The 21440-nt window shown below is 36.9% G+C and overlaps 1 protein-coding gene across 2 annotated transcripts in view; it reads left to right on the top strand.

Moving 5' to 3' along the window:
* CNTN5 (contactin 5) overlaps window positions 1–21440 on the top strand; it is a 1367783-nt gene that overhangs the window by 1287593 nt on the left and 58750 nt on the right. For both annotated transcript variants that reach the window (XM_082409880.1, XM_082409881.1), the window contains one exon: window positions 6237–6386. In XM_082409880.1, the coding sequence (XP_082266006.1) occupies window positions 6237–6386 (150 nt within the window). The remainder of the gene's footprint in view (window positions 1–6236; window positions 6387–21440) is intronic.

The raw sequence follows: 21440 nt of genomic DNA, 5'->3' as shown, positions 1-21440 counted from the left end.
TGGAAGACAGAATGGTGGAATTCACTGCTGCAGAACAGAATAAAGAAAAAAGAATGAAAAGAAATGAAGACAGCCTAAGAGACATCTGGGACAACATTAAACGCAACAACATTCGCATTATAGAGGTTCCAGAAGGAGAAGAGAGAGAGAAAGGACCACAGAAAATATTTGAAGAGATTATAATTGAAAACTTCCCTAATATGGGAAAGGAAATAGCCACCCAAGTCCAGGAAGCGCAGAGAGTCCCATACAGGATAAACCCAAGGAGAAACACGCCGAGACACATAGTAATCAAAGTGCCAAAAATTAAAGACAAAGAAAAATTATTGAAAGCAGCAAGGGAAAAATGACAGATAACATACAAGGGAACTCCCATAAGGTTAACATCTGATTTCTCAGCAGAAACTCTACAAGCCAGAAGGGAGTGGCATGATATACTTAAAGTGATGAAAGGGAAGAACCTACAACCAAGATTACTCTACCTGGCAAGGATCTCATTTAGTTTTGATGGAGAAATCAAAAGCGTTACAGACAAGCAAAAGCTAAGAGAATTCAGCACCACCAAACCAGCTCTACAACAAATGCTAAAGGAACTTCTCTAAGTGGGAAACACAAGAGAAGAAAAGGACCTACAAAAACAAACCCAAAACAATTAAGAAAATGGTCATAGGAACATACATATCGATAATTACCTTAAACGTGAATGGATTAAATGCCCCAACCAAAAGACATAGACTGGCTGAATGGATACACAAACAAGACCCATATATATGCTGTCTACAAGAGACCCACTTTAGACCTAGGGACACATACAGACTGAAAGTGAGGGGATGGAAAAAGATATTCCATGCAAATGGAAATCAAAAGAAAGCTGGAGTAGCTATACTCATATCAGATAAAATAGACTTTAAAATAAAGAATGTTACAAGAGATAAGGAAGGACACTACATAATGATCAAGGGATCAATCCAAGAAGAAGATATAACAATTATAAATATATATGCACCCAACATAGGAGCACCTCAATACATAAGGCAACTGCTAACAGCAATAAAAGAGGAAATCAACAGTAACACGATAATAGTGGGGCACTTTAACACCTCACTTACACCAATGGACAGATCATCCAAAATGAAAATAAATAAGGAAACAGAAGCTTTAAATAACACAATAGACCAGTTAGATTTAATTGATATATATAGGACATTCCATCCAAAAACAGCAGATTGCACATTCTTCTCAAGTGCGCACGGAACATTCTCCAGGATAGATCACATCTTGGGTCACAAATCAAGCCTCAGTAAATTTAAGAAAATTGAAATCATACCAAGCATCTTTTCTGACCACAACGCTATGAGATTAGAAATGAATTACAGGGAAAAAAACGTAAAAAAGACAAACACATAGAGGCTAAACAATACGTTACTAAATAACCAAGAGATCACTGAAGAAATCAAAGAGGAAATCAAAAAATACCTAGAGACAAATGACAATGAAAACACGATGACCCAAAACCTACGGGATGCAGCAAAAGCAGTTCTAAGAGGGAAGTTTATAGCTATACAAGCCTATCTCAAGAAACAAGAAAAATCTCAAGTAAACAATCCAACCTTACACCTAAAGAAACTAGAGAAAGAAGAACAAACAAAACCCAAAGTTAGCAGAAGGAAAGAAATCATAAAGATCAGAGCAGAAATAAATGAAATAGAAACAAAGAAAACAATAGCAAAGATCAATCAAACTAAAAGTTGGTTCTTTGAGAAGATATACAAAATTGATAAGCCATTAGCCAGACTCATCAAGAAAAAGAGGGAGAGGACTCAAATCAATAAAATCAGAAATGAAAAAGGAGAAGTTACAACAGACACCACAGAAATACAAAGCATCCTAAGAGACTACTACAAGCAACTTTATGCCAATAAAATGGACAACCTGGAAGAAATGGACAAATTTTTAGAAAGGTATAACGTTCCAAGACTGAACCAGGAAGAAACAGAAAATATGAACAGTCCAAACACAAGTAATGAAATTGAAACTGTGATTAAAAATCTTCCAACAAACAAAAGTCCAGGACCAGATGGCTTCACAGGTGAATTCTATCAAACATTTAGAGAAGAGCTAACACCTATCCTTCTCAAACTCTTCCAAAAAATTGCAGAGGAAGGAACACTCCCAAACTCATTCTATGAGGCCACCATCTCCCTGATACCAAAACCAGACAAAGACACTACAAAAAAGGAAAATTACAGACCAATATGACTGATGAATATAGATGCAAAAATCCTCAACAAAATACTAGCAAACAGAATCCAACAACACATTAAAAGGATCATACACCACGATCAAGTGGGATTTATCCCAGGGATGCAAGGATTCTTCAATATACGCAAATCAATCAATGTGATACACCATATTAACAAATTGAAGAAGAAAAACCATATGATCATCTCAATAAATGCAGAAAAAGCTTTTGACAAAATTCAACACCCATTTATGATAAAAACTCTCCAGAAAGTGGGCATAGAGGGAACCTACCTCAACATAATAAAGGCCATATATGACAAACCCATGGCAAATATCATTCTCAATGGTGAAAAACTGAAAGCATTTCCTCTAAGATCAGGAATGAGACAAGGATGTCTACTCTCACCACTATTATTCAACATAGTTCTGGAGGTCCTAGCCACGGCAATCAGAGAAGAAAAATAAATAAAAGGAATAAAAAAAAAAAAAAGAATACGTGGTAAATATATAAACAATGGAATATTACTCAGCTATAATAATAATGAAATCTTGCCATTTGACATAATGAGTATGGATTTAGAGGGTCTTATGCTAATGAAATAATCAGAGAAAAACAAATACCACGTGATCTCATATATGGAATTCAAAAAACAAAAAAAGAAAGAAAACAAAATGAAAACAGACTCTTAGATACAGAGAACAGACAGATGTTGCCAGAAAGTTGGCGTTGGGGGATGTGAAATAGGTGAAGGAAATTAAGAGGTACAAACCTCCAGTTATAAATAAATAAGTTACAGGCCTGTAATACACAGCCTAAGAATATGGTCAGTAATATTGTAATATATTTGTTTGGGGACAGATGGTTACTAGACATACTGTGGCATTCATTTCATAATGTATGCAAATGTCAGATCATTATGTAGTGCACCTGAAACTAACATAGTATTGTACATCAAGTGAATTTCCAAAAAAAATAAAATAAATTTTAAAAAATTAAAAAAATCACAACCTGCCTACTATGGACTGAATTGTGTCTCCCCAAAATTAATATGTTGAAATCCTAACTGCTGTATGACTGTATTTGGAGGAGACGCCTTTAAAGAGATCAGACGGCAATTAGATATACGAGGCTGGAGTTTAAGAGTGAGGTTTAGAATAAAGATATAAATTAGGAAATTATTGGCATATAAATTTCATTTAATACCATAAGACTGCATGACATCTCCAAGGATATAAGCATAAAATAAAGAAGAAAGGAGTATGAAAACTGAGCCCTCAAGTAACCAATAGAAAGAAGTTGTGGAAAAGAGGAGCCATCCAAAGGATACAGAGGGGAAGCAACCATCTGTTAAAAAAAAAAAAAAGAATGTGATATCCTGACAGACAAAAGAGTAAAATCCATCAAGGAAGAGAAAGAGTAATCAACTGGGTCAAATGCTGCTGACTTGGAAATTATGATGAGGAATGAGAATTGATCATTGATTTAAGCAACATAGAGGTCATTCGTAATCTTGACACTAGAAGTTTTAGTAAAATAGTAAGGACTAAAGTCTCACAAGAATTGGTTCAAGAGAAAATGGAGAAAAGTTAATGCAGACAACTCTTTTAAGAAGTTTTGCTGCAAAGGGAAGTGGAGAAATCAAAACACTTGAAGTCAGAGATGTCATAATTTGCTTATGAGTTGGAGTAGTGCAGGGGAAAAAGAAAGAAATCCAGGATGACCCCCAAATTTTGGATACAGAAATTGTCATTCACTGAGTAAGGAATACTGAAGAAGTAGGTGGGGGAAATTAAGGTTAAGAATCCCATCTAAATAGAAAGGTTTAATAGGTCATAGGACATGTGAATTTGGAGTCTAGGGAGGAAGTTCATGGCTGAAAATATTAGCATCATCAGCATACAGAAGGTTTTAAAAACGATGAGACTAGATAAGATCACCATGGAGTTAAAAAAAATGGGAGTTAGTAGAACTGCGGTGCACCTGGAAGATGAAAAGAAACTAGCGATGGAGACTGATAAGGCATAATCAGAAAGGAGAAAAACAGAAGTTTTGAAAAGTATTTCAAAGAGCAGAGCATGATCAACTGTGTCAAAGCATGATGTTAGAACAAACAAGCTAAGGAACAGAGAACAATGGTCTCTATTTTAGCAATAGAGACCATTGGTGATCTTGACAGGAGCAGTTATGGTGGAATGCTGGAGGTAAGAGCTTGATTGGAGCGGGTTCAAGAGTGAATAGAAAGAGAATAATTGGAGATAGCAAATAAGGTACAAATAACTCTCGAGAAGTTTTGCTATAAAAGAAACATAAAGACTAGAGACTGGGTGAAGGCTGGAAGGAGAGAAAATTTTGAGACAATTTTGTTTTGATTTGTTTTTAAGTGGGAAAAATACCTGCATGCTTGCATTAGAGACATTTGAGGGGGAGGTGGGGAGGAGAGAGACACAACTGAGATGGATTGCCCTCTTCTTTACAATATCTTAAGAGGGCCACCCCTTGAGAGGCATAAAGTTGCCTTAGAAGGGATTCATGTTTCTACTGTAGTAAAAAGTTGGAAGAATGTTCAGAAAGAAGAATGAGTATATGGCAATTTTGCTAATGACAGATTATGAATTCCAAAGGCCCTAGTAAAAGGATTTTAAACAGTAGGGAAGGATGACAACTGAGACAGAAAGAGGAAACGTGCAGAGTTCTATGGGGATTCGAATAAAACGGATGAGGCACGACCTATCTGTTTGGAGTTGCTTGAAGTGACTGACATAAACAGAAGTCAATGAAACAGTAAGTCCTGAGGGACCCAAGGCAAGTATTGGTGAAGCAGTGTATATTGGGGTCTAGGGAGAGCTGAGTGTCTTGGTATCTCTTCTTCCCACCTTTATGTTTGGCAGACACAGCTCAGCATTCTACCAAGCTATGGACTGAACAGTGGCCTTTATTCCCTACCTCTTAGACTCCAAGCATGTTGCTCATTTGTCAGTGCAGCAAAAGGGGACAGAGTTTTTTCATGTCTTCATTTCACTGCTTTAAAAAGTCAGCTCTGTAGGGCTGTGAGATTTGTCAGGCAGCCCACACTGCCTATGGGCTGATCATTCACCTTTCAGGGAGCTAATTATTTGGTAACATTCTACTATTACTTTTCAAAAGAGATTTTCATGGGAAATCCAAGATGCATTTAATTCCACCTTGTCATAGTAAAAGTCCATCAAGTCATCAAATCAAGAGCTCCCCCCTGCCACTGCCCTGCCATGCTTAAACAGAAATCCAGGGCTGATATAAATCCAGAGAATGTTTGCACTTCATAAGGGAGGTTTTCTACTTTCCCCCTTTTCACCTCTATAACAAATGTTCTTCCAGAAATATTTCCTACACAGCAGAGATGAGTGAACAAGAAAAGCAGTCAAATAAAGCATAAACGCTATGTTAAAAAATACTTTACTATGTGGTAATTATATTGACACACAATTTTATGTTTTAATAAAATCTAAATGTAGTGCAAAAAATCACTCCAAGGAGAGTTCAGAGCTTCCACTTTGAAACCACAAACTGGAGTTTTTAAATTAGAGGAATATATTCTTACTCTGCTGCTTGGAACTGCCAAGTGGCTAAGCATGTTTGCCAGAACTGTGAGAAGCAAACTGCTCAAGAAATTTCTCTAGAAATATGAGAGCTATTTGCTTAAATTATAGCACTAGTTGGCGTCTTATCTGGGGCTGAGGGGTTGACAAAATGATCATGGCAAGTTACGTTATGTCAATCTATGTGTAAACATGAGATGAAAGAATTCTAACTATAACAAACTGACATGTGCAAGTGCTTACTTCTGAGGATTGATTTTCATTTTACTAATGAGACGGGAGGTGACACATGACCACGTGTTATAAGGATGTACGCAGCAGCCTGCCAATTATGTCAGTGCCTGTGATATCTTTGATCACAATCTATAAGCATTTCCAGTTCATTTAATGGCATGAAATCTCCTTCCTCTCCATAGTCCCAGAAATCATAACAGGGGACATGGAATCAGCCATGGCAGTGGACCTGAACCCCTGGGTAGAATATGAATTCAGAGTGGTGGCCACCAATCCAATTGGGACTGGAGATCCAAGCATCCCATCTCGAAAGATCCGCACAAATGAAGCAGGTAAGAATATTGGAGAGTCAGCATTCTATTTGGTATGTCCCTAATCACTTTTAAAGCAAGTTGAATTAACCATTAATGCTTGCTTTAGTATAATTTTTCCTAATTCATTTACCTAGACATCGTAAAATCTTTTCCTTCAAAATAATTCTTTCATTTTATCTGTTTTCAGAACATTCTCTCCTTGTTTCTACAAGTACAGGTCTAGGTGCTTCAATTTCCTCCCAACCCTTGCCCGCATCAAGTTACCATGAAACTGAAGCAGTTAGTTTCTTCTTCTAATTATATACTCATTCAATACAGCAGACCTATAAAATTCGGAATAGATTAGCTTACCCTCTTTTTCTCCAGTAATAACAGTCACCCCTAATTATAGGGTACTTCCTTAAATTCTTTATGTTGCCCTTCACCGTCTGAGCTGGTATAAATTACACTTTGCAAAGACAAACATAGTCTTAACTTGACCCACTGCCATCTTGATGTCTATGTGTAAAATAACTGCTTCCTAACTTAGAAAAAAAAAAAACAGTATTCTTCCGGCCTTTTAGAATGAAGTATCTCTGATAGAATCTTTCTAAAGACCACACAAGGAAAATTAACAGTTTTATTTAAAAACAAATGTTAAGATATCTTGTCCATCATCTGGAAGAAGCAGAATAAAGAAAAATTGTTAGTAGAGTTTTGATTACTTTGGACAAAGTCTTATTGAGATTTATCTTTATGTCCCTATAAAATTGTATATAAAAAATATTTAGTAAGGCACTAGCTGAGGCAAACACAAATATCAGTAATGTTGATAAGAATGATTAAAACAACAGAGAAATGAAGAGAGGGGTAGATTACAGATACGAGGAGGAGAGAAACAAATTAATGTCTTTACACTCAATGATAACATGAATCTCAATAATCATTACAATGTAAGTACACTAAGGATGAGAATTTTGTCTTATTTGTTCACTCTTTTATCTTCAATACCTAGAACAATGTCTGGCACTGGTACTCCATATGTCTTTGTTGAAAGATTAAAAAGGAATATTCCTTTTCTTTCCTTTATATGCTGCTACCCACATCAGGACCCAGGTCAGAGACACATGTACAAAGAAGGTTAAGAATGAACTGTGAATTGTACATTTTGTAACATAGTTATAGAATTGGACCAAAAATGTGATTTGTGACTTCTTAGAAATCGAACGAAGCTTATAATAATTAAAATAAATTATCAAAAGAGTTGGTTCTTTCTCTAAAACACACTCAGTCTGGCTCTTAAAAAGAGAAAGAAAGAAAAGAAAAGAATCCCAAATGATCAACTTATTACATAAAGTGTGAATAATCATTAAAAAGATGTTCAAATTCTTTTCATATAAAAATTAAGCAACCAAGAAAAGAAAAGCTAGTCTAAATATGTTGGAAAAGATTCATTCACAGAAAAATCCAACTTTTCTGCTTTTGTGATTTGCCTATTACAAGTTGTTTTTTTTCTGTTACTTTTTCAATAGCGTGAATTTTAAATTGAACGTTAATTGCTCGGTTGGATTTTCATGCATTCATGAAATCAGCCATGCTTTCATTGTGTACAGGTGTTCATTAATTAAGAGCATAACAGGTTAGTTGTTCCTCATTTTATGTACTCACTGTGCAGATATTGAAATGACTGCCAATATTAGTACTTAGGCTCACATATTTTCTAAAAAGCACTGCCTTAATTTGCATATTGTTAATTGTGTTTAAACAAAGGCAAAGATTACTGCCTAATTCAGATGCTCTCTATAAATATTCATTTCAAAATAAATAATCCGTTTGGGGTGAATAATCCTTTTAGACTTTCTGTAGTACAAATCTCTTTGTGCTATTAAAAATACTTTAACAACACTTTCACTTTTCAAGTTAAATCGTATTCAGATGATGCATTTTAAAAGACTTGTCCCTTGTCTATTTCTGAAGCTACTTCAATCATATAGCGCCTGTCTCTCTGTTTTATCATGAATTCTATACACATGACATACTCTAGTCCATTAAAATCTTATGGAAGAGAAGAGAAATAGCATGAAAAATACATGAAATACTCTTTTTTGAAAGTGAGTTGAGGAAGGCTGTACTGCATACTTTATGCTTCTTGTGCTTTGGTACCACACAGGGCTAAAGCTGCTAATGGTGTTGAACCAAGGGTTGAGTTTTGTGCCTGTTTTGTCAGGCAGCACAGATTAAAAGGGACACAAACATCCTGAGACACCCTCTCAAGTGATGCACTCTGCCTCTATTAAGTACATGTCCTGTATTTTAAAAGATGATGCTGTTCTAATGGACCAAGTAATCTTTGAAAACCAATGGAGCTGCCTGGAAGAGAAAAGGTCTCACACTCGGGATATTGAATCGAAAGTTTTATGTCCCTTTAAAATTCTCCTCTTTACTAGAATATTCTAAATCCCAAAGCAGTTTTAGTAAAGCATTTTTACCTTAGATTGTTTCTTGCTCACACACCAAAAAAGGTTAATTTTTCTTTGCAATATCCTGTAGGGTATATTTTGAATTTTATGGTCATCAAAATACTCTTCGTAATCAATAAATATAAGAAAAATTGGTTTAGTGAACTTATTATTTTTAGGATGTCAAAAGCGTGATACAAATACAGATTTCCCCAGCTATCCAAAAGGAAAACATTCCTAAGAAAACTTTTGTAAGCCAAAATGGCAAAAAGTGAAGAACCAATTTTCATTTTTCACCTTTTTTCATAAAAGTGAAAATCTCTTCAGATTTTTTTCAGTTTGTGAAAACAGGTACTAATGTGGGTCTTTCGTAAAAACAAAGTGGTATAAAGCAAACTTTTGAAAAGCAAGGGATACCTGTATATGTTTGCACTTTAATGTATGTTTATATTTATTTATTTATAGTTCAATTTTCTTACAAGTTTTAGTGAGTTTGTTAGCTACAGAGAGAGAGAGAGAGAGAGAGAAAGAAATTTGCAAATGTGGAAATGTGTTACTATCTTCAAACCAGTATATAAGTTTGTGTTGAATACTGGGAATGCTTTTTCTACCATTTAAAAAGATGACACTCAAGAGAGAAAAATCACATTTTAGGAAATGAATTTTGAAATAAACACTCTGGTAGAAATAGTAAAATATGTAAATATGAATTTAGCAAGAAAAATTCTCTCATTTAATTGAGTAATTCTCTCATTTAACTGAACTTTAATATTCTGTGTTACATATTTATAACACTAACTGTTGAAAGATAAATGCAAAGGAGAGAAGATACCATTAACTATGTAATCTATAGTTTAGAAAGGTTTGGTCTTCTCTGTTCTATAAAATTTCTATTATTATTAAAGCTCTTGGTTTAAATCTCAATACCTGCAGTTTTTTATTTCAAATTATGATGAACTGATAGAGACAGAGAAATAAAAGAAGGTGCTACCTAATACCTGTAATTAAGAGTTTGAGGTTCAGAGTTATGCAGATATGGGTTAATGTTCTTCTCTGCCACTTACTAGCAATAAACATAGATAAGCTATATGCAATGTTCAAGGCTCAATTTTTTCACTTATAAAATGGAGATCATATAGCAACCTACTCCCTTGGATTATTGTGTTAAATAAGATAATGAAGGTAAAGAGTTTGGCACATAGTAAGTGCTTAACATTAGCCATTTATTATTATTATTATCATGAATTTAAATGAGTTACTACTTTATTAAATATAAATTTAAATGACACTAATTATGTATGTTGCTATTTTCATATAGAGGAAACATTTTCAGGTTAAATATATGTTTGTCAACATACTAAGAGCCATTCAGTCTCTTGGCTTGCAGTTGCCTCCAAGCCACCGTCCTGTTGAGAAGTCTCCACAGCAGACTGAGTGTCATCCATCCTGGCCCCTCAACCCACCTGAATGGTTGGGGAGTCAAGAGAGCCTTTTGGAGTGTGGTGCACAGTACAGACCACCATGTTCCCCTCTACATCCCCCTTCTCCACCTCCATGTCTGGGCTCTCCATGCTTCTTTTCTTGTCTAGCCATCCTCATCCATAAGTGGATCATGATATAGTCACAACATGTAGCCATTTTCTTTGGTTCTTATAGCATAGATAAGACAAAAGGAGCAGAGAAGAAGAAGTGTCAAATGAAAGACTTTGTTTAAACACATTGTTACATATTCAATAACTTTCTAGTTTCTTAGTGCATTGTAGTCTGTCCTGTCATCCTCTTCGGATTTTGAAATGGAAAATGTCACATAACATATTTTTGGCCACACAAGGAAAAACTTTTTTCTACATTTAAGAGATTAATGGTCAACCAGATAAATATGACTATCAAGTAAACAATCAGATGAAAATCTTTCCTAGCCTTAACACTTTCTGTACTATATTATGTTACAGTTAGGTAACTGGTTTACTGAACAGACTGAAATACATACAGTTTAAACATAAAAGAGTTTTCTTCTTCTCCCACCACTGTTATCCAATATGTTCCATCTCATCTCTGGCTTCAGCTCCAACTATATCCAAGGCTTTTTTAGGTACTAGGACAGTCTCATTTTCAGCTATTAAAAAATTCTATATTGAGGAGGAGCTTCAAGATGGCGGAAGAGTATGACACGGAGATCACCTTCCTCTCCACAAACACATCAGAAATACATCTACATGTGGAACAGCTCTGATAGAACACCTACTGAACGCTGGCAGAAGACCTCAGACCTCCCAAAAGGCAAGAAACTCCCCACGTACCTGGGTAGGGCAAAAGAAAAAAGAAAAAACAGAGACAAAGAATAGGGACGGGACCTGCACCAGTGGGAGAGAGCTGTGAAGGAGGAAAGGTTTCCACACACTAGGAAGCCCCTTCATGGGCGGAGACTGCGAGTGGCAGAGGGGGTAAGCTTCAGAGCCACGGAGGAGAACGCAGCAATAGGGGTGCGGAGGGCAAAGCGGAGAGATTCCCGCACAGAGGCTCGGCACCGAGCAGCACTCACCAGCCCGAGAGGCTTGTCTGCTCACCCGCCAGGGCGGGCGGGGGCTGGGATCTGAGGCTCGGGGTTCGGTCAGATCCCAGGGAGAGGACTGGGGATGGCTGCGTGAACACAGCCTGAAGGGGGCTAGTGCGCCATGGCTAGCCAGGAGGGAGCCCGGGGAAAATGTCTGGACCTGCCGGAGAGGCAAGAGACTTTTTCTTCCCTCTTTGTTTCCTGGTGCACGAGGAGAGGGGATTAAGAGCGCTGCTTAAAGGAGCTCCAGAGACGGGCGCGAGCCACGGGTATCAGCACAGACCCCAGAGACAGGCATGAAACGCTAAGGCTGCTGCTGCCGCCACCAAGAAGCCTGTGTGCAAGCACAGGTCACTCTCTACACCGGCCCTCCCGGGAGCCTGTGCAGCCCGCCACTGCCAGGGTCCAGTGATCCAGGGACAACTTCCCCAGGAGAACGCATGGTGCGCCTCAGGCTGGTGCAACGTCACGCTGGCCTCTGCTGCTGCAGGCTCACCCCGCATTTGTAACCCTACTTCCCCCTGGCCTGAGTGAGCCAGAGGCCCTGAATCAGCTGTTCCTTTAAGCCCGTCCTGTCTGCGTGAAGAACAGACACCCTCAGGCGACCTACATGCAGAGGTGGGTCCAAATGCAAAGCTGAACCCCAGGAGCTGTGCGAACAAAGAAGAGAAAAGGAAATTTCTCCCAGCAGCCTCAGAAGAAGCAGATTAAAGCTCCACAAACAACTTGATGTACCTGCATCTGTGGAATACCTGAATAGACAACGAATCATCCCAAACTAAGGAGGTGGACTTTGGGGGCAGGATATATATATTTTTTTCCTTTTTCTCTTTTTTGAGTGTGTATGTGTATGCTTCTATGTGTGATTTTGTCTGTATAGCTTTGCTTTTACCATTTGTCTTAGGGTTCTGTCCATCCGTTTTTGTTTTTCTTTTTGTTTTTTACTTTAAAAAATTTTTTTCTTAATAATTATTTTTTATTTTAATAACTTAATTTTACTTTATTTTATTGTATTTTATTTTATCTTCTTTCTTTCTTTCTTTCGTTCTTTCTATTTTTTCGCCCTTTTATTCTGAGCTGTGAGGAATGAATGGCTCTTGGTGCTCCAGACAGGGGTCAGGGCTGTGCCTCTGAGGTGGGAGAGCCAACATCAGGACACTGGTCCACAAGAGACCTCCCAGCTCCACGTAATATCAAAGGGTGAAAATCTCCCAGAGATTTCCATCTCAACGCCAAGACCCAGCTTCACTCAACGACCAGCAAGCTACAGTGCTGGATATCCTATGCCAAACAACTAGCAAGACAGGAACACAACCCCATCCGTTAGCAGAGAGGCTGCCTAAAATCGTAATAAGGCCACAGACACCTCAAAACACACCACCAGACATGGACCTGCCCACCAGAAAGACAAGTTCCAGCCTCATCCACCAGAACACAGGCACTAGTCCCCTCCACCAGGAGGCCTACACAACACACTGAACCAACCTTAGCCACTGGGGACAGACACTAAAAACAACGGGAACTACGAACCTGCAGCCTGTGAAAAGGAGACCCCAGACACAGTAAGTTAAGCAAAATGAGAAGACAGAAAAACACACAGCAGAAGAAGAGGCAAGGTAAAAACCCACCAGACCTAACAAATGAAGAGGAAATAGGCAGTCTACCTGAAAAACAATTCAGAATAATGATAGTAAAGATGATCCAAAATCTTAGAAGTAGAATAGAGAATATACAAGAAAGGTTTAACAAGGACATAGAAGAACTAAAGAGCAAACAAACAATAACGAACAGCACAATAAATGAAATTAAAAATTCTCTAGAAGGAATCAATAGTAGAATAACTGAGGCAGAAGAACAGGTAAGTGACCTGGAAGATAAAATAGTGGAAATAACTACTGCAGAGCAGAATAAACAAAAAAGAATGAAAAGAATTGAGGACAGTCTCAGAGACCTCTGGGACAACATTAAATGCACCAACATTCAAATTATAGGGGTCCCAGAAGAAGAAGAGAAAAAGAAAGGGACTGAGAAAATATTTAAAGAGATTATAGTTGAAAACTTCCCTAATATGGGAAAGGAAATAGTTACTCAAGTCAGGGAAGCACAGAGAGTCCCATACAGGATAAATCCAAGGAGAAACACGCCAAGACACATATTAATCAAACTATTAAAAATTAAATACAAAGAAAAAATATTAAAAGCAGCAAGGGAAAAACAACAAATAACACACAAGGGAATCCCCATAACGTTAACAGCTGATCCTTCAGCAGAAACTCTGCAAACCAGAAGGCAGTGGCAGGACATATTTAAAGTGTTGAAGGAGAAAAACCTACAACCAAGATTACTCTACCCAGCAAGGATCTCATTCAGATTTGATGAAGAAATTAAAACCTTTACAGACAAGCAAAAACTAAGACAATTCAGCACCACCAAACCAGCTTTACAACAAATGCTAAAGGAACTTCTCTAGGCAGGAAACACAAGAGAAGGAAAAAAGCTACAATAACAAACCCAAAACAAATAATAAAATGATAATAGGAACATAAATATCGATAATTACCTTAAATGTAAATGGATTAAATGCTCCAACCAAAAGACATAGACTGGTTGAATGGATACAAAAACAAGACCCATATATATGCTGTGTACAAGAGACCAACCTCAGACCTAGGGACACATATAGACTGAAAATGAGGGGATGGCAAGAGATATTCCATGCAAATGGAAATCAAAAGAAAGCTGGAGTAACAATTCTCATATCAGACAAAATAGACTTTAAAATAAAGCCTATTACAAGAGACAAAGAAGGACACTACATAATGATCAAGGGATCGATCCAAGAAGAAGATATAACAATTGTAAATATTTATGCACCCAACATAAGAGCACCTCAATACATAAGGCAAATACTAACAGCCATAAAAGGGGAAATCAACAGTAACACAATCATAGTAGGGGACTAACACCCCACTTTCACCAATGGACAGATCATCCAAAGTGAAAATAAATAAGGAAACACAAGCTGCAAATGATACATTAGACAAGATGGAATTAATTTATATTTATAGGACATTCCATCCAAAAAAACAGAATACATTTTCTTCTCAGGTGCTCATGGCACATTCTCCAGGTCAGGTCATATCCTGGGTCACAAATCAAGCCTCAATAAATATAAGAAAACTGAAATTGTATCAAGTGTCTTTTCTGACCACAACGCTATGAGGCCAGATGTCAATTACAGGAAAAAATCTGTAAAAAATACAAACACCCAGAGGCTAATCAATACACTACTAAATAACCAAGAGATCACTGAGGAAATCAAAAAATACCTAGAAACAAATGACAATGAAAACACGATGACCCAAAACCTATAGGATGCAGCAAAAGCAGTTCTAAGAGGGAAGTTTATAGCAATACAATCCTACCTTAAGAAACAAGAAACATCTCAAATAAACAACCTAACCTTACACCTAAAGCAATTAGAGAAAGAAGAAAAAAAAAAACCCAAAAGTTAGCAGAAGGAAAGAAATCATAAAGATCAGATCAGAAATACATGAAAAAGAAATGAAGGAAATGATAACAAAGATCAATAAAGCTAAAAGCTGGTTCTATGAGAAGATAAACAAAATTGATAAACCATTAGCCAGACACATCAAGAAAAAAAAAAGGGAGAAGACTCAAATCAATAGAATTAGAAATGAAAAAGAAGTAACAACTGACACTGCAGAAATACAAAGTATCATGAGAGATGACTACAAGCAACTCTACGCCAATAAAATGGACAACCTGGAAGAAATGGACAAATTCTTAGAAATGCACAACCTTCTGAGACTGAACCAGGAAGAAATAGAAAATATGAACAGACCAATCAAAAACATTGAAATTGAAACTGTGATTAAAATCTTCCAACAAAAAAAAGCCCAGGACCAGATGGCTTCACAGGCGAATTCTATCGAACATTTAGAAAAGAGCTAACACCTATCCTTCTCAAACTCTTCCAAAATATAGCAGACTGAGGAACACTCCCAAACTCATTCTATGAGGCCACCATCACCCTGATACCAAAACCAGACAAAGATGTCACAAAGAAAGAAAACTACAGGCCAATATCACTGATGACCATACATGCAAAAATCCTCAACAAAATACTAGCAAACAGAATTCAAGAGCACAATAAAGGATCATACACCATGATCAAGTGGGGCTTATCCCAGGAATGCAAGGATTTTTCAATATATGCAAATCAATCAATATGATACACCATATTAACAAATTGAAGGAGAAAATCCATATGATCATCTCCATCGATGCAGAGAAAGCTTTCGACAAAATTCAACACCCATTTATGATAAATATCCTGCAGAAAGTAGGCATAGAGGGAACTTTCCTCAACATAATAAAGGCCATATATGACAAACCCATAGCAAACATCATCCTCAATGGTGAAAAACTGAAATCATTTCCATGAAGATCAGGAACAAGACAAGGTTGCCCACTCTCACCACTATTATTCAACATAGTTTTGGAAGTTATAGCAACAGCAATCAGAGAAGAAAAGGAAATAAACGGAAACCAAAATGGAAAAGAAGAACTAAAGCTGTCACTGTTTGCAGATGACATGATACTACACATAGAGAATCCTATAGATGCTACCAGAAAACTACTAGAGCTAATCAATGAATTTGGTAAAGTAGCAGGATACAAAGTTAATGCACTGAAATCTCTAGCATTCCTATACACTAATGATGAAAAATCTGAAAGTGAAATTAAGAAAACACTCCCATTTACCATTGCAACAAAAAGAATAAAACACCTAGGAATAAACCTACCTAAGGAGACAAAAGACCTGTATACAGAAAAGTATAAGACACTGATGAAAGAAATTAAAGATGATACAAATAGATGGAGAGATATACCATGTTCTTGGATTGGAAGAATCAACATTGTGAAAATGACTCTACTACCCAAAGCAAACTACAGATTCAATGCAATCCTTATCAAACTACCACTGGCATTTTTCTCAGAACTAGAACAAAATATTTCACAATTTGTATGGAAACGAAAAGACCTCGAATAGCCAAAGCAATCTTGACAAAGAAAAATGGAACTGGAGGAATCAGGCTCCCTGACTTCAGACTATACTACAAAGCTACAGTAATCAAGACAGTATGGTACTGACACAAAAACAGAAATATAGATCAATGGAACAGGATAGGAAGCCCAGAGATAAATCTACACACATGTGGTCACCTTATCTTTGATAAAGGAGGCAAGAATATACACTGGAGAAAAGACAGCCTCTTCAGTAAGTGGTGCTGGGAAAACTGGACAGCTACATGTAAAAGTATGAAATTAGAACACTCCCTAACCCCATACACAAAAATAAACTCAAAATGGATTAAAGACCTAAATGTAAGACCAGACACTACCAAACTCTTAGAGGAAAACATAGGCAGAAGACTCTATGCCATAAATCACAGCAAGATCCTTTTTGACTCACCTCCTAGAGAAATGGAAATAAAAACAAAAATAAACAAATGGGACCTAATGAAACTTAAAAGCTTTTGCACAGCAAAGGAAACCATAAACAAGACAGAAAGACAACCTTCAGAATGGGAGAAAATATTTTCAAATGAAGCAACTGACAAAGTATTAATCTCCAAAATTTACAAGCAGCTCATGCAGCTCAATATCAAAAAAACAAACAACCCAATCCAAAAATGGGCAGAAGACCTAAACAGACATTTCTCCAAAGAAGATATACAGATTGCCAACAAACACATGAAAGAATGCTCAACATCATTAATCACTACAGAAATGCAAATCAAAACTACAGTGAGGTATCACCTCACACCAGTCAGAATGGCCCTCATCAAAAAATCTACAAATGATAAATGCTGGACAGGGTGTGGAGAAAAGAGAATCCTCTTGCACTGTTGGTGGGAATGTAAATTGATACAGCCACTATGGAGAGAAGTATGGAGGTTCCTTCAAAAACTAAAAATAGAACTACCATATGACCCAGCAGTCCCACTACTGGGCATATACCCTGAGAAAACCATAATTCAAAAAGATTCATGTACCAAAATGTTCATTGCATCTCTATTTACAATAGCCAGGACATGGAAGCAACCTAAGTGTCCATCAACAGATGAATGGATAAAGAAGATGTGGCACATATATACAATAGAATATTACTCAGCCATAAAAAGAAACAAAATTGAGTTATTTGTAGTGAGGTGGATGGACCTAGAGTCTGTCATACAGAGTGAAGTAAGTCAGAAAGAGAAAAACAAATGCCATATGCTAACACATATATATGGAATCTAAGGAAAAAATTTAAAAAGTCATGAAGAACCTAGGGGCAAGATGGGAATAAAGACACAGACCTACTAGAGAATGGACTTGAGGATATGGGGAGGGGGAAGGGTAAGCTGTTACAAAGTGAGAGAGTCTCATGGACACTACGAAACATAAAATAGATAGCTAGTGGGGAGCAGCCGCGTAGCACCAGGAGATCAGCTCGGTGCTTTGTGACCACCTAGAGGGGTGGGATAGGGAGGGTGGGAGGGAGGGAGACACAAGAGGGGAGAGATATGGGAACATATGTATATGTATAACTGATTCACTTTCTTATAAAACAGAAACTAACACGCCATTGTGAAGCAGTTATATTCCAATAAAGATGTTAAGAAAACTAAAACAAATAAAACAGAGAAGAGGTTATTCTCAGTATTTTCAAACTACCTTATGTATTAGCCATGCAGGTATAACTAGTGATTTGTTTGTGCTTCTTTTATTTCTTTTTTCTTTTTAAATACTGAGTGGTCTATTTGGAACTAGGCAGTTATGAAACTGAATATCTGTATCTCATGTGTATAGCTCCAGGTAGAGCTGAAACAGTAAGTTCTAATAGGTACATTTTTTTTTTCCTCCAAAGATTTGTCTTCGAATACAATAGATATGTGTAAACTTTTGATTGTTTATTGACCTCTGTGACAAAAGAGTCTGAAATAAACATCTAGTACCAAAAAAGTAAAAAAATAAAATAAAATAAAATTCTATATTAACTTAATAAACATTTTCATCTCATATTCAGTTCCATGTTTCTGTCCCTCCATCCCAGCACAGGCTTGACTCAAGGGTTATGATTTGTCTTTTCTTTCTTCTTTCTACTTCCTCCCTGACCTTCCAACTGCTATTCTGGTCACTTCCCAGGTCAGAAAAGAAGAAAATGAAAAATGACTTTACGTGTTGCAATTTGTTGTTCTCACGTAAATGTTGAGTGCTCCAGGAGATGGCATTTGTCCACATTCTGCTTCTTTCTCTCTCAGGGTACATTGGGTTCTTAAGAGACTATCCTATCTCCTAGCAGGCAGCTTTATTGGCTGTGATACCAACAGGCTTATTCAAACCTACCTTCCACAGTGTCTGCTTTGCCCATGATAATCATTTCGCATTTCTGACCTGCCAAACTCTAGAAATGCCATATGTTCTCAAGAACTATTTTGGTCTCTGCTCTAGTAGCATAGTGCAGGACTGAGCCATCTTACAAAATTCTGAAGCTCAACAGCATCCAGCCAGGATGTGAGAGGTAAGCATCTGTACTCTCCTCATCAGTTGTTTTGCTTCTCTTGTCACTTAGCTTGAGGGGGAAATGATACTCCCACTTTGCTCCTAGCGACAGCTGGGGTTGGAGGGATATGCCACAGCACATCCATCTGCTAAGCTGACAGCATTCTTCCAAAACACTGCTTGTGCTAAAATCTTATATATATGGCTGGAGGTGGGTAATGGGAAAGGGTCATGAAATTGGTTTTCTCTATTTCCTAGTAGTTCTGTGGTTTTGTCTAGCCAACCTCACTTTAGCATCTGAGGTTACATGTGTCTCATCCCAAGTCCAGAAAAGACTCATTAAACTTCCTACTACAGTTTCTTTCCCTGTACATTACCTTCCTACTTCTGAAAGGATCTTGCTTTGTTCATATTTGTATATTCACATTTCTTGTCCATGATAATTACATAGGAAACTTCACTGAGTTCAAAAGTTATGGAAAGAACACAATAAACTACTATTATAAGATGGGGCTGAATTAGTTTTCCCAGGCGCATGTGGGTTGGCCTTGTAAATGGCATTTAATGGAGCTTTGAAGGCCAGACCAAATGAGACTCAGGCAGAATTATTTATAGGGGGCAATTTAAAAATCTGCATACTATTGTCAGGCACTGGTGTGTGCAGAGAAAAGGCATAAAGCTGTGGGTTTTTAAAAGGTCTTTCTAGTCTACGTTTCTAAAAAAAATATGATATAAAAAACGTAAAGCAGTCAACTGAAATAATTGGGAAACTCTAAAAGAAAATACTATTAAATGAACATTATAGCTTTCTTCAACCCAATGAGTAATTTAATTATATTAAATAAAAGAAATTGTTCTTAGTAACATTAAGAGCAGACAAAAAGCATAGCAAGCAACAGACCTCTAAGACCAAATCTCAATAATTAGGAAAAAAGAAGGTAGTAGTATGGCTCATACAGCAGACAGTATTTTAAATCATGAAACCACTTTGGTCCAGGAAAGTATTTTCTGCAAAATATATTCAGGAAATATATCTCCAGTTTCAGAGACACTTTGCAAACAGAGATGGTAACTTTAACAAATGTTTTTCTAAATGAAACATGGTTAATTGTTAGGCATGCCCCTTTCTGATTAATAGCAAGATGAGGGAAGAGCAGTAGAAGACTTGAGCATGAAAGACAAAAGGGTAATGAGAGGTTATCAATCCAGGAGTAAATGTGAGACATTCAAGTTAAACTTCTCCCGTCTTCCTAGTCCCTATAATGCCATATACCAGTCATAAATCATGAACCATGTTCCAAGCCCTATACTAAGCCCTTGCCTTTCTTTATAGCATTTAATTCTCACATCAACCCTCTAAAGCAAGCAGGTTTATCCCCATCTTACAGATGAAAAGCAGAATAAGAGAGTTAAAAACTTGTACAAGGTTACCTAATAAGTAAGTGGCAGAGCTGGAATTCTAATCTTAAACCAAAGGTGATGACTCCCAAGTTATCTTCCTCCCACCCCTCCCTTCTTCCTCTTGCCTTTTTCTTTCTCTTCATTTTACCACACATTCCAACAAATCTTGCTCAAAGATTATTATGCCTATCCTCTGCTTCTACTTCCTTGTGGAATAAAGTTCAGAGAAAATGAGTGAAGGGAAACACATTTTATTGTCTATACGTACCTCCTGTGGTCCTGACTATTGCTATTTATGAGAAGGTTCATAAATCAGAGAAATCTTACATTCTCTGAAATATCCTAGCAACGAAAGTTGTAAATCAAAACTGATATATTGCCTAGATTTTCAAATTAAAACAAACTGAGCCAAAACTGAAAGCACAATTCCCATGGTACTATCGAAACCGTATTATCCAGATTTCCAAAAGAACAGTCTATTTCATGATCACATGTGCATAGATTCCTACTGAACTTAGTGTTTATCATAGAAGACAACTGCTTTTTCTTTTTGAAATCATTTTCTTTTTGAAGTAGATAATAACATTAGGTAATAGTTATAAATTACAGTTCCAGGCACTGTGATACATAATTATGAAAACCTCAAAAAGTAGGTACTATTATTATCTCTGTGAGACAACTAAAGGACAAAGTGGTTAGGAAATATTTTCAACCCATCAGCTAGAATGGTAGAACTGAGATTCAAGCCCAGATCTTTCTCAGTCCCAGAAGAACAGTTTTACCACTTACACATATCACCTTATCTACCCTATTGATAGGAATAACAGCATTATCTGAACTCTTTAGGAAACACCACTGGTGTTTTTTTTAATTTTGGAAGCTCTTTATCTCTTTTTATAAAGTGAGCTTAGATGATAATCAGTTAACTGAAATATTTGTATGTTACATACTTCAATTCAGGTAGGAATTTTTTTTTTTAATTTCTCTCCTGACTCCCATCTTCACTATATTATCAACCTCCATTCCCTCCTTCCATTCTTTTGCACTTTTCTGCCCAAACCAGTTGCTGGATTTGCTCCTAAATTATGTGACCTCTCCCAGGTC

This window comes from Balaenoptera physalus, assembly GCF_965194825.1.
Source record: "Balaenoptera physalus genome assembly, chromosome: 10".
NCBI lineage: Eukaryota > Metazoa > Chordata > Mammalia > Artiodactyla > Balaenopteridae > Balaenoptera > Balaenoptera physalus.
The sequence above is the reverse complement of the archived record's forward strand: the minus strand, read 5'-3'. Positions and strand labels throughout refer to the sequence as shown.